We start from the raw sequence: 13568 nt of genomic DNA, 5'->3' as shown, positions 1-13568 counted from the left end.
CTGATGTTCATGTGTATATCAGTATGGAGTGTCTCTACTTTAAAGAGTCCTCTCCTGCTGATGTTCAGGTGTATATCAGTATGTAGTGTCTCTACTTTAAAGAGTCCTCTCCTGCTGATGTTCAGGTGTATATCAGTATGTAGTGTCTCTACTTTAAAGAGTCCTCTCCTGCTGATGTTCAGGTGTATATCAGTATGTAGTGTCTCTACTTTAAAGAGTCCTCTCCTGCTGATGTTCAGGTGTATATCAGTATGTAGTGTCTCTACTTAAAGAGTCCTCTCCTGCTGATGTTCAGGTGTATATCAGTATGTAGTGTCTCTACTTTAAAGAGTCCTCTCCTGCTGATGCTCAGGTGTATATCAGTATGTAGTGTCTCTACTTTAAAGAGTCCTCTCCTGCTGATGTTCAGGTGTATATCAGTGTGTAGTGTCTCTACTTTAAAGAGTCCTCTCCTGCTGATGTTCAGGTGTATATCAGTATGTAGTGTCTCTACTTTTAAAGAGTCATTTCCTGCTGATGTTCAGGTGTATATCAGTATGTAGTGTCTCTACTTTAAAGAGTCCTCTCCTGCTGATGTTCAGGTGTATATCAGTAATGTAGTGTCTCTACTTTAAAGAGTCCTCTCCTGCTGATGTGCAGGTGTATATCAGTATGTACGTGTCTCTACTTTAAAGAGTCCGCTCCTGCTGATGTTCAGGTGTATATCAGTATGTAGTGTCTCTACTTTAAAGAGTCCTCTCCTCTGCTGATGTTCAGGTGTAATAAGTATGTAGTGTCTCTACTTTAAAGAGTCTCTTCCTGCTGATGTTCAGGGTGTATATCAGTGTGTAGTGGTCTCTACTTTAAAGAGTCCTCTTCCTGCTGGTGTTCAGGTGTATATCAGTATGTAGTGTCCCTACTTTAAAGAGTCCTCTTCCTGCTGATGTTCAGGTGTATATCAGTATGTTAGTGTCTCTACTTTAAAGAGTCCTCTCCTGCTGATGTTCAGTGTGTATATCAGTATGTGAGTGTCTCTACTTTAAAGAGTCCTCTCCTGCTGATGTTCATGTGTATATCAGTATGGAGTGTCTCTACTTTAAAGAGTCCTCTCCTGCTGATGTTCAGGTGTATATCAGTATGTAGTGTCTCTACTTTAAAGAGTCCTCTCCTGCTGATGTTCAGGTGTATATCAGTATGTAGTGTCTCTACTTTAAAGAGTCCTCTCCTGCTGATGTTCAGGTGTATATCAGTATGTAGTGTCTCTACTTTAAAGAGTCCTCTCCTGCTGATGTTCAGGTGTATATCAGTATGTAGTGTCTCTACTTTAAAGAGTCCTCTCCTGCTGATGTTCAGGTGTATATCAGTATGTAGTGTCTCTACTTTAAAGAGTCCTCTCCTGCTGATGTTCAGGTGTATATCAGTATGTAGTGTCTCTACATGTCTCCATGCTTTAATGTTCAAAAAGCTCTTTATTTTTCTCATACTGCCTGTGCTGCAGCACCTCTTTTCACCCTCTGTCTGAAACCAGAGCCCAGTCTGCTCTGATTGGTTAACTTATACATAAGAATGGTAGATTTTACCACAGCTACTTAACAGCTTGTCAAGCCCAACATACGATTGGAAACAATGGTCTTAGTTTTCTGTCTGCACCTCAGGAAGTGTTTTCAAAGTAGCTCAACAGACTGAATAAATTCCCTCTTTGACATTTCCTAGACTAAACAAAATGGATATGTTATACTTTGTTAATGAACTCGATATTTCCAACAGCAGTATGTTAATGGTTTAATAAATGAAGAATGTGTGTAATTACAAAAATGAGTAGATGGGTTAGAGAGCCCATTATTTCCTAGTCTTTCACTGTTATCAGGATAGGCGCCCAAAACCAAAACAGCCCCAGCCAGTTATTTCCTCGCTGCATCACACTGCACCAAACTAAATGTCACTCGGGCGCTGAGCCAGATTTCCGGGCGGCAGTTCATAAATGCCAAGGCCATTACTGCCCTGCCAGCTAATTAATTCCCTACTCTTGGTGTAGGTGCGGGAGTCATTACACCCCCCAACAGTAGCTCGTTATGAACATTTGGTTAGTAATTATTTTCTTTACGCTTGAAGAGAACATAGTCCAATAATATGATAATAGCCAGGTCTTTATTTTTAATTGGAATAGGGTTAACGCAAATGCCACGTCAGATGATTTGATTGTGACGCTGCATGTTGTTAAAAGTTCATAATGGTCCTTTTGTATGTTAATCCAATCTGTTTGAGTCACATTATCACGACGTAGCTTCAAACACCTGTTCAGAAGAATGTTGTAGTATTTCACAGATATCATGCCCCATTTCACTTATTCATTTAGATTCACAATGACAGCAGACGGAGGGTTGCGGGCGAACGTATGTTCATGTGAAAAGCAGATAAACATGCTAATATAGATGTAATTGGTCATTGTGGACGTGAATGTACTTTCTAATGCATTCGGCCTTAATCAGGTTGTGAAATTGGAATTTCCACGGCAATTTAAACAAGAAACCTTCTAGTCAAATACCTTGGGATGCAATCTGTGAGTCTAATTACTTACATTGAGTTTTGTTGCCAATAATAATGTATTTTATGGCGCGTTTCCACTGCAGCGGGTAGCCCCGTTTAAGCGTCCTTAACCGTCCTCAAGCGGCCAGGCCGGTTTTTGGTGGCGTTTCCATATAGCCTAGTACCGGCCAGCAGGTACTTTTTCCGGCCTCATAAAATCGTGGTTCCCTCAGACCAGGGCCAGGGCTGAACTAGTGACGTCAACACTCTCGACTGCTGATTGGTCAGAGAGAATCGTCACAAGATTGCGCGCGAGTTCATCCCTAGCGTCGCATATATATCTAGAAGCAAGCTTGCAGCATTTTTATACACAGCATTTTGTAAACGGAGGAGCTACAAAAATGGCAACGTCAAAGAAAAGCACAACGTGGTCGACCGAGGAGGTGACGACGTTCCTACATCTCATTGGGGATGATCAAATCCAGCGGGAGCTCGACGGAACAACGAGAAATGTAAAAGTGTTCCAGGATGTCTCTGCACAGATGTCCGAGCGCGGATTTTCGAGGACTTTCCTGCAGTGTAGGGAAAAACTGAAAAAGATGAAGAGCGAATATCGCCAAGTAAAGGACAATAACGCCAAAAAGCCGATCGCCCCGCCTACACTGCGTTGCTAGCCCAGGTCCTAAACTGTAATGGAAATGCGCCACGGCCTGGGCCGGCCAGCGAGGCAGCCCGAGGCCAGAGCGAGGACGCTTAAACAGGGCTACCCCGCTGCAGTGGAAACGCGCCATTAGATTGACATTTCCCTGAAAATGTAGATTTAGACCATTCAGTTATGGAGAACAGGACGTTGCCGTTGAGTGAAATAATTGTAAGAGATCATTGCTTTGCTTTGTACAGCAGCAGTTGGTGCGCTGGGCTAATGCTAATAATGCTAATGCCAGCAAATACAATGGCAGCTTCACAAAACTTTTCCGAGTTTTACGGGGCGTGGTTTGCAATTCGCCCAGCCAATCAGAAATTGGTACTTGTTTCTCCTCAGGAAAGTACCACCTCTCTACAGGCACTACAAAGGGGGTAAAGGTTCTCATGAACTAAGTTCTCTTTTTGGTGTGAACGCAAAATCCCAGGAACTATCGGAACTAAATGGGAAAAGTAAGGGGAATGTGTACTTGGCTATATTTTCTATTTACATTTTTAATACATGTTGTGTACCCTACAAGATGTGAAGCTTTTGGGGGATTTTAGCCTTTGCAGACCATTAACTTGCACGAAAACACAACACACTGCAGCAAAGGGAAAACCCTAAAAAGTATAATAGGGCGTCTTCCAAGAATGTAACGCCAATGTTTTTGGTTTTATTTTGGAAGCCACTACACGCGAAAGTATGTGGTCCTGTACTGTATTTCTGCCAATCTATTCAGATGAATGTCAGAGGAAAAGCCTCTACAAGAGCTGAGAAAGAAGTGTTTCAGACTCTTTGTTCATTAGTGCGTTCTTTTGTTTGTTAATGTTTAATGGTTTTGGAGCGCTCAGGGCAAGAGAGAGCTCAGGAATTCAGCCAAGAGAGTATACGAGGAATACAAACCAGCCAAATTAAGGTCTGTGCATCCAAAGAGCAGCAACCATTTTGGGATTGTCTTGACAGTAATTCAATGCATTCATTATTCTGTTCAGAGCTGGGTGTTTGACACACTCCAACCAAGCGTACCTCCTCCCTGAACACCTGAAAAAGCACAAGCACACTTCTCGTTTGAATGCTACCCCCGGCTGAGATACAGTGATATTGACTGGGGAGATCCCACTGAGGATGTGGAAGACTGTGTCTGTTTCGGTGTTAAACAATAATCCAGTTAGATGCGTTTCTCCCAAGGTTCAGCTGGGAGCTTTGGCACCTCGCTGCACAGCTCCTATTGATTGGCCGCTGCTGCCACAGGCTGTGGTTAATCCAGCTGTGATTGACTAAATGGATGGATTTCCTCGCAGGTTTAAGTCTCGGGTCCCAGTGGACTTCGACCGAGAGTCAGACAAACAAATCAAGATGGACAGTTCAGGCAGCAGACGGAGGGTTGCGGGGATGTTTATTTGAAAAGCAGATAAACATGCTAATATAGATGTAATTGCTCATTGTGGACGTGAATGTACTTTATAATGCATTCGGCCTTAATCAGGTTGTGAAATCAATTCGAACTTCCACAGCAATTTAAATAAGAAAGCTTCTAGGCTCAAATACCTTGGGATGCAATCTGTGAGTCTAATTACTATTATTGAGTTTTGTTGTCAATAATAATATATATTTGATTGACATTTCCCTGAAAATGTAGATGTATACCATTCAGTTATGGAGAACAGGTCATTGCCGTTGAGTAAAATGATTGTACTCTATAAGAGATAGAAAAAAACGTTCCTTTGCTTTGTACAGTGCAACATTGAACTGCAAGGTAACACATTCACACACCGTAGGTCATCAGGGAAACTGTTGGTTAAGTATCTTGACCCGAAACACAAAAACAAATTGATTGTAAGGGTTGGGAATCGAAATCGTTGATCTTCCAATCTGTAGACGACTATCTATAAAACCTCAGCTACCCAAACCAAATAAATGTAAATGCATCTATTTAAATGTGACACTCCTTGTTTGGTCAGTCGGGTTTTTGGGGTTTTCCCTTTCCTGTAGTGTGTTTAAAAGGTTTTTGTGCAAACACATTTGTGTAAATGGTCTGCAAAGGCACAAAATACAAATATGAACCTGAAAATGTGCATAGTAGGGCCCCTTTAAGAGTGATGCGGCCAAAGGTTCAACAGTTTAATCTATACAGTTCATCTAACATTGTGCAGTTATCATGCAATGTGTCCATATGAACTTCCCTTGACCTCCACAATCACTACTACTACTTCTCGCTCAAGCCTTTAAATGTCAACGTTCTCCTTTCTTTAAATGTCCAAATGTACTTATAGTATCCGCGGCCCTTCCAAGGTCTTGCAATACTCTCTTTGCATACGAAGTGCTCCTCCCACATAAAACATTTGCACATATCCAATGTTCTTAATCCAAAAGGACCTTCAGCAGCCATCTTATCCAGCTGGACCGTCTCCTTTCATGTACTTCCTGCCTTTCTCCGGGTCTATCAGTTGTGTCAGCACTTACGCTAAGAGGAAGGTTTATTACACGGCGGGTACAATAGCACATAATGGACCATTGTTCTGGCTCGATGTGTTGGAAAGGTCACTCGTCAAACACATTTCTTCCACCGTAATGTCCCATCCTGCCATTTCTATACTCTTTTATCCGCTGTCTCTGCCCTCACCCTTTTTGTTCAACCTCTGACTCTTTTCCTAGATTATTTTTTTTAACATTTACCCTTCACGCTAAGAATATGTTCATCCCTCATGAAGGTTAGCCGTTAGAGAGAAAGCAGGGTTCTTGTTGCGTAAACATGTTGGGATTGAAAGGCCAAGTGTGCTTTTCCTTCCTGTCCCATTTCAATCAGTGTAATTGTATTTGCACAGTTGTACATTTTTAGCAACACTGCTTTCTAAGTGCTTGTCATGTTGACATAGATGGAGGCTTAGATTTTGTCTTTAAAGGAATACAGCTGGAGTCACCCTTGATTTTCTCCAGTTACCCTCGTTCTTCTGCCAAAGAAGGATCAGAACATCCTTAGAAAACATGTCAGCAGTATAATGCTACTCCTCTATTACCATATATAGTTCTGTTTCGTCCAAATACACATTTCTACCCTCCTAAAATAAGTCTAAATACACATCTGCCAAATGCTATTACAGTTAAGTGTGTGCTTTACTGAAAGCAATTTGTGTCCTGACGAAAGTAGATGATGAAGTCTCGGGAAACATGGAAGGTGTTTATTTAGCAATGTTTTAGTAGAAAAATAGATTTTAGAAGTATGCGGCAGAAGTAGTTTTAGGATCAAATATGACTTATGCTAACGGGGTGTATGTTTGATACTCAAAATGTGAAATGTAGTTGAGTATATTGTAAATATGACAGCTTTTCTTTGATTCTGAGAATTGTTAAATCGCAGTTATTATTAAAGACTTGAGGAATGTAGAAAAAAGGTTTTGATCAACTGTCAATTTCAATAATCAATTAATTGCCATATTTAAGCAGAAATGTTGGGACCGGATCTCTAAATGTGAGGATTTGATAAGCCTTTATTGATACCTTGAGGGTGGATTCACAATGTATCATCGTAAATGAACAAGACAGTTGGCTGAAGACATTACCTTGGACTCTGGGAAGAGCTTGGCTTAGGGTTGCCACTGTTTTTGTGTACTGTTTTCTGAATTTGGGACACTTAATGTAACAATGCCATTTGTTTGTAATCAGCAACAGATATTGGATAATGAAAAGTATTCCTTACTTCTGAAATCAGCATATGCACACTTTATATTTCAGACCTGTTTTGACCCCACATGGAGGTAGCTGTCTTTGTTTTTAAAACGTCAGCTCCTAAGAGTTGACATTGTGTCCTTTCTCACACTCCACAACTGGTTCAAAGCTGCTTCCTCCCTCCGTCACAAAGCCTCATTACGGAGCCGGAGAAGTTCAGCTCTGGATTGGTACGTCTGGCCTTATCTTATCAGCCTCTGAGCTTGTGTATACAATCAGGAGCGGCTCCCTCTCCTGCTGCTGCTGCTTCTCTGATGGAAAACACTGGGTTTCCTCTGGGTTTAAAGATAGATCTCTCCAGGGCCCTGCTTCCTGCTGCGCTATTAGATTATTGCTGCGTCCACAACTAATGCAGACACAGCTAGCAAGTCCACAGGCTTTCATGTGACATGGGTTAAGTTATAGGAAGAAGTGCTTATTTAGCAAAAACAGATGTAACCGCTGTCGAGATTCAGTCGGGAGTTAAAGAGGACAGGTTCATATCAGTAGTGTCTCTACTTTAAAGAGTCCTCTCCTGCTGATGTTCAGGTGTATATCAGTATGTAGTGTCTCTACTTTAAAGAGTCCTCTCCTGCTGATGTTCAGGTGTATATCAGTATGTAGTGTCTCTACTTTAAAGAGTCCTCTCCTGCTGATGTTCAGGTGTATATCAGTATGTAGTGTCTCTACTTTAAAGAGTCCTCTCCTGCTGATGTCCAGGTGTATATCAGTATGTAGTGTCTCTACTTTAAAGAGTCCTCTCCTGCTGATGTTCAGGTGTATATCAGTATGTAGTGTCTCTACTTTAAAGAGTCCTCTCCTGCTGATGTCCAGGTGTATATCAGTATGTAGTGTCTCTACTTTAAAGAGTCCTCTCCTGCTGATGTTCAGGTGTATATCAGTATGTAGTGTCTCTACTTTAAAGAGTCCTCTCCTGCTGATGTCCAGGTGTATATCAGTATGTAGTGTCTCTACTTTAAAGAGTCCTCTCCTGCTGATGTCCAGGTGTATATCAGTATGTAGTGTCTCTACTTTAAAGAGTCCTCTCCTGCTGATGTTCAGGTGTATATCAGTATGTAGTGTCTCTACTTTAAAGAGTCCTCTCCTGCTGATGTTCAGGTGTATATCAGTATGTAGTGTCTCTACTTTAAAGAGTCCTCTCCTGCTGATGTTCAGGTGTATATCAGTATGTAGTGTCTCTACTTTAAAGAGTCCTCTCCTGCTGATGTTCAGGTGTATATCAGTATGTAGTGTCTCTACTTTAAAGAGTCCTCTCCTGCTGATGTTCAGGTGTATATCAGTATGTAGTGTCTCTACTTTAAAGAGTCCTCTCCTGCTGATGTTCAGGTGTATATCAGTATGTAGTGTCTCTACTTTAAAGAGTCCTCTCCTGCTGATGTTCAGGTGTATATCAGTATGTAGTGTCTCTACTTTAAAGAGTCCTCTCCTGCTGATGTTCAGGTGTATATCAGTATGTAGTGTCTCTACATGTCTCCATGCTTTAATGTTCAAAAAGCTCTTTATTTTTCTCATACTGCCTGTGCTGCAGCACCTCTTTTCACCCTCTGTCTGAAACCAGAGCCCAGTCTGTTCTGATTGGTTAGCTGGCTGGTTCTGCTGTGATTGGTCAACCGTTTAGAGATGTCCCGCCCCTTAGCCTATCACGAACAATGTGTTGGAGCGCTAGCAAATAGAAGTGCGAGTGTTACACAGTGATGTCACTATGTTCAGAAGTAAAAAAAGGATTCCATTGGAGGCGTGTTCAGGCAGGGAAGGGAGCGTGTGGGAGAGCATTTTCCTCTGGACAGAACACAGGGATTTCAGCATTGCAGACCCTTTACATGCACACAATGGAAACTGAAAGATATAAAAAGCGTAATAGGGCCCCTCTAAAGCCACATTAGCAGCCTCGTTTTTAGTACTTAAACATGTTGTTTATAAAAAAAATTGTACCTCCAATGGTGGAGCCTTCCTACAGTATGTTTAAGACATATTGTTTCATTATGCACACCATGCAATTTTTCTGTATGAAGCATTTAAGTTTTTAGCCCGCTGAGTGCTCGGTGAAGTCGCCCACCTCGTCACGGCGGCTGTCCCATTCTCTTTCCCTCCGCCATTAAAAAGCGTCCCGGAGAAAAGAGAGCAGTGTGATAATTGGTAGTTGTAAAGCTCTGATAATTGGCAAGGCTGTAATTACGGGGCTGCGAGATAGGTAGTCCCCCCGCTGTAGAGGAACCACGTTGCCAGTTACTCACAAGATAATGGCCTACAGAGTGTGTGTGTGTGTGTGTGTGTGTGTGTGTGTGTGTGTGTGTGTGTGTGTGTGTGTGTGTGTGTGTGTGTGTGTGTGTGTGTGTGTGTGTGTGTGTGTGTGTGTGTGTGTGTGTGTGTGTGTGTGTGTGTGTGTGTGTGTGTGTGTGTGTGTGTGTGTGTGTGTGTGTGTGTGTGTGTGTGTGTGTGTGTGTGTGTGTGTGTGTGTGTGTGTGTGTGTGTGTGTGTGTGTTGTGTTGTGTGTGTGTGTGGCCTAGCATTACTATACTTGTGGGGACCTAAATCTGTTTACACAGTCATGTGTGGGGACTCGCCTCCCTTATGGGGACAAAATGGAGGTCCCCATAAGGGGAATCATTAATTTTAGGGTGAATACTTGGTTAGGTTTAGGGTAAGGGTTAGGCATGTGTTGGTTATGATTAAGGTTAGGATAAGTCTCCAGGAAATGCATGTAAGTCAATGTAATGTCCCCTGAAGTGATGTATGCATGGTATGTGTGTGTGTGTGTGTTGTTCTGTATGTCAGACAGAGAGGTGTCAAAAGGTGTGTTTATGTAAGAGAAAATCACGCTAGCTTTACATTAGCAGCACTCTGTATACAAGTCGCTTCCTATTATTAGGTGATGTGGAGAAAAGAGACTATTATATATTGGGCCCCCCTCTCTTCTGTTATTCATAGTTAAAAGGGAACATGACAAAGTGGAAACTAGTAAGGTGGCATTTTGAATTCCCCACGGAGCAGATTTAACCATGATTCATAACTGATTTGTATTTCCAGACGTACCGTTCCTGCACAGTACTAAATATACAGTTATGCTCTGCCTGTGTCATGTGACACGTTGTGCTTTATGTCATCATTTTATATGCTCGGATGTTTTAAGATGAATGATGGAAGCTTGTCAATTACACTGTTAACAGGAAGTATTCTGCACTCAATGTGGATTGAGATGCGATCATCATTGTGATTTTGAGCGATAAGGCTTTGTTAAATATTATTCAGTTTCTATGATTAACTGTCATTTCAATAGAGAAGCCATTTATTGATAAATAACAAGATGTTAATGGTCAGTAATCCAAGCACATCCAAAAACTCCTTCACATTGCTAACATTAGCTACAGTACATATTGTCATGTTTGAATGTGCTTCAGTCACTTTGCTCCAGTAATAGAGGCTTTATTCATCACATTAAACCTTTTCTGCTCAGTAAATATTCTGCAAAGTTAAAATACAACACTATTACAATATTTACAATGAAGGGACGTAAGCATATTCTTCTGCCACTCTTTCTCTGGTCAGTACATATTATGGAGGGAAGTGTTACCTTAAAGCAAAGGTAATTTGCTACCAATTGAGCTTGTTCCATTTTACACTTCATGACAGAATACCTGATGTATGTTGCTCTATGTGATTTTTAAATGCACAAACGATGGATGTGTTTTTCCGTGGACCCTAGGAAGAATGGTTACTACCCTTGAAGCCAAGAAGGAATTTAGATTTAGCCATAAACGTGCAAATAGAAGGAAAAAAGCTCTGTCATTATAACAAGTAATAGTGCTTCTGTCTCTTGGCTGATTTCAATTAATGACGCATTTTCTGCTCAAGACATTTTCTCAAAAATGTATTAACAACACTGGTATAATATTTACAATGAAGGGACTCTGGAGTATTCTTCTCCCAGTCTTTCCAGGGTCACTTTCTTTTATCAGCTAAAAGCAAATGTCATGTTCTACTGCTTCAGATTTCTTGGTATGCATGGTGCATGAATGCAAGAAAGCTGAATGTTTTAACGTGTGTACCCCGGGTAGAATTGTTGCTATCGTCTCCAATCTAACAAATAACGGTACATGTGGCATGACAGTTTCCATTAAACAATACTTTATGGCTACATACAGAAGACAACACAGCACCAAAACTGCATGGATGTTTTTTTACGTGTGTACCCCCGGAAGAATGGTTGCTAACCTCGTAGTAACTAATGAGGATCCAATCTAACAAATAACGGTAAATGTGGCATGACAGTTACACGTTAAAGATACATACAGAAGACAACACAGCACCAAAACTGCATGGATGTTTTTTATCACCCAGAATCAGCCCAGAGCTGCACAGCATGGCACGTTTTTTCTGACCCACCGTTTGTAAATAGAGACAGAAAACCTACAGTGTCTGTCACAATCTGCACCATCAGGATCCAGGCTAAGACCCGGGAGCTGAGGGAGCGCCAGGCCCGGGAGCGGGACTACGCCGAGGTCCTGGACGTCAGCCGGGTGGAGGAGGAGGAGGAGGACCACGCGTACGCTGGGGTCAACGCTCTGAACTGCTCCATGGACAGCGGGCACAGCCGGCCCCACAGCCCCCGGGACGATTACATCCAACACCAGAACATCCACCCCAACCAACACCACCAGAACAACCACCCACACCACCAGAACCAGCACTCTGACTCCCTCTACACCCAAGTGAAGGCCCGCAACGAGCGCCCCCCGTCTGCAGACAGGTAGGCCTGGATTCATGCTTTCGGAGATAAAAAAAGATGGGAGTCATTCACTGGAACCAGATTTATGTATTAAGTCTTTTTTATTTAAGTTAATTCTTTAAGCGGTCACACTAATGAATTTTATCGGACGAAGATGCATCATTTATGATACGATTCACAAAATAAAACTACCGTATTTTCCGGACTATAAGTCGCACCTGTGTATTACTTGCTCTTATTAAAAAATGTATCGTTAAATCCAGCTCGAAACCAGCTCGAGTGGCTAGAATTTGAAAATACACAGCCAGAACAAATCTGCCACTTCCTTACAGAGCCTCTCCTCCAACACACACGAACGCGCACATGACCAATGAGGGCACGAGATAAGTTTGTGTCTAGATGGAAGGCTGACAGGCAGGTAGGCCATCCAGTTACTTTAGCCGGGCCGGCTCAGGTGATTGGTCGTGCTTTTTACAGCGCCACGGCTTCCACAGATGACTTTGTTTATGGATTTTTTGTCAAAGCACTTAAGATATTCATTGCTATCGGGATGTTGAGAGCATTCCATGGAATATAACAAAAAGTGTATCTCGAGCCGGTTTCTCAAACTTACCTACCCCACCTTTAAGAGAAAGAAAACATAAGTCGCTTCGGTGCTTAAGTCGCATTTATCCACTGAAGTCTTCATCCTCTGTGTCGCTGTTAAACACTTCCCCCAACTCCGGTGGAAGATGAAGCAGCCTGTCCGGTTGCCGTGATTTTTTATTTTTTATTTTTAGGATCTGATTTTTAAAGAGGATATGTATGTAAGGAGTATACGTTTCGTGAAGTCTGTAGAGTATGATTTGTAGACCAGGATATATCTGCAGCGCTCCACAATATTTAATTCAAAATGGTATTATAACACTTTTCGACCCTACAACAAGCTTGATGCGAGTTGAAGAGTGCACTAGTCCATATTGCGATTGCGATAAACCTTCGATTAATTGTGCAGCCCTTCAGTTGGAGTCAGAAGACATTCAGGAAGTCGAGTGTGATTCATGCATGGATGTATAATAAGAACTGGATACAGCGTGGGAGGCGGGGTCTCGTTCTTTCCTACAGTATGAGAGCTGCTCATTGGCGCATGAGGACAAAATGGCCCAACTTTTGAGAGAGCGAAACGTCACAGATTACCCAGCATGCCTGGCTGTATGAGCAGAAGAACCTGTATGTGCGCTCACAGAGCATGCGCCCCTTAAGCCCCGCCCCCGAGCTCCCACTCTCGGCTCAATAGAATGAATGGAGACAGAAAATAAATATAGATTCGGCTTTTAGTGCATTTTACAACTTTAAGGACCAAATGATTCTAATAAGGGCTATCAAATAGTTCATACTGGGTAGTTTATTTAGTTTAAAACAAATTATCCGCTGATTTACAGACATCTCTTTCCCCATGTTAGTCAATGGGGGAAAGTGTTTCTGGGCCCAGGGACGTCATGGACTGATACGGAAGTTGTAGTACCGCCGTTTGGACACAACGAATATTTTCATCAGAGTCCTGCGCACTTCCCGGGGGCTTGGATTCATGGTGCTGCAACCTTTTTACCTCCAGTTCTAAAGCCCGCCCCCTCCATGTTGTGTTTTTATTATTGAAGAAATAATTATTTAGGCGGTAACACTAATACATTTTATCGGATGAAGCTGCATAATATATGATATGATTCACAATATTTAAGAGATTGGTTTTTTTCGCATCATTAATCTCATCATGTGATTGATACAATAATACATGATTGTTGGAACGGACAATTATGTTAAAGCCTCTTGGACGTACATTTGATCTGGGATTGACTTTGTATTTCATTTTTAGGATCATGGTCTGATTTTTAAAGAGGATATGTACCCAAGGAATATACGTTTTGTAGAATATGATTTGTAGACCAG

The 13568-nt window shown here is 41.9% G+C and overlaps 1 protein-coding gene across 2 annotated transcripts in view; it reads left to right on the top strand.

Moving 5' to 3' along the window:
- Nucleotides 1-13568, top strand: part of LOC117560643 (partitioning defective 3 homolog) — a gene marked incomplete at its 5' end in the record, with an annotated part of 131533 nt that overhangs the window by 38859 nt on the left and 79106 nt on the right. Inside the window, 1 exon segment of one of the 2 annotated variants that reach the window (XM_034237576.1) lies at nt 11355-11663. Within the exon segment in view, the coding sequence (XP_034093467.1) occupies nt 11355-11663 (309 nt within the window). 2 annotated transcript variants of the gene reach the window in all.

Source organism: Gymnodraco acuticeps, unplaced genomic scaffold (assembly GCF_902827175.1).
Source record: "Gymnodraco acuticeps unplaced genomic scaffold, fGymAcu1.1, whole genome shotgun sequence".
Lineage (NCBI taxonomy): Eukaryota > Metazoa > Chordata > Actinopteri > Perciformes > Bathydraconidae > Gymnodraco > Gymnodraco acuticeps.
This window is presented reverse-complemented; position numbering and strand designations above follow the sequence as displayed.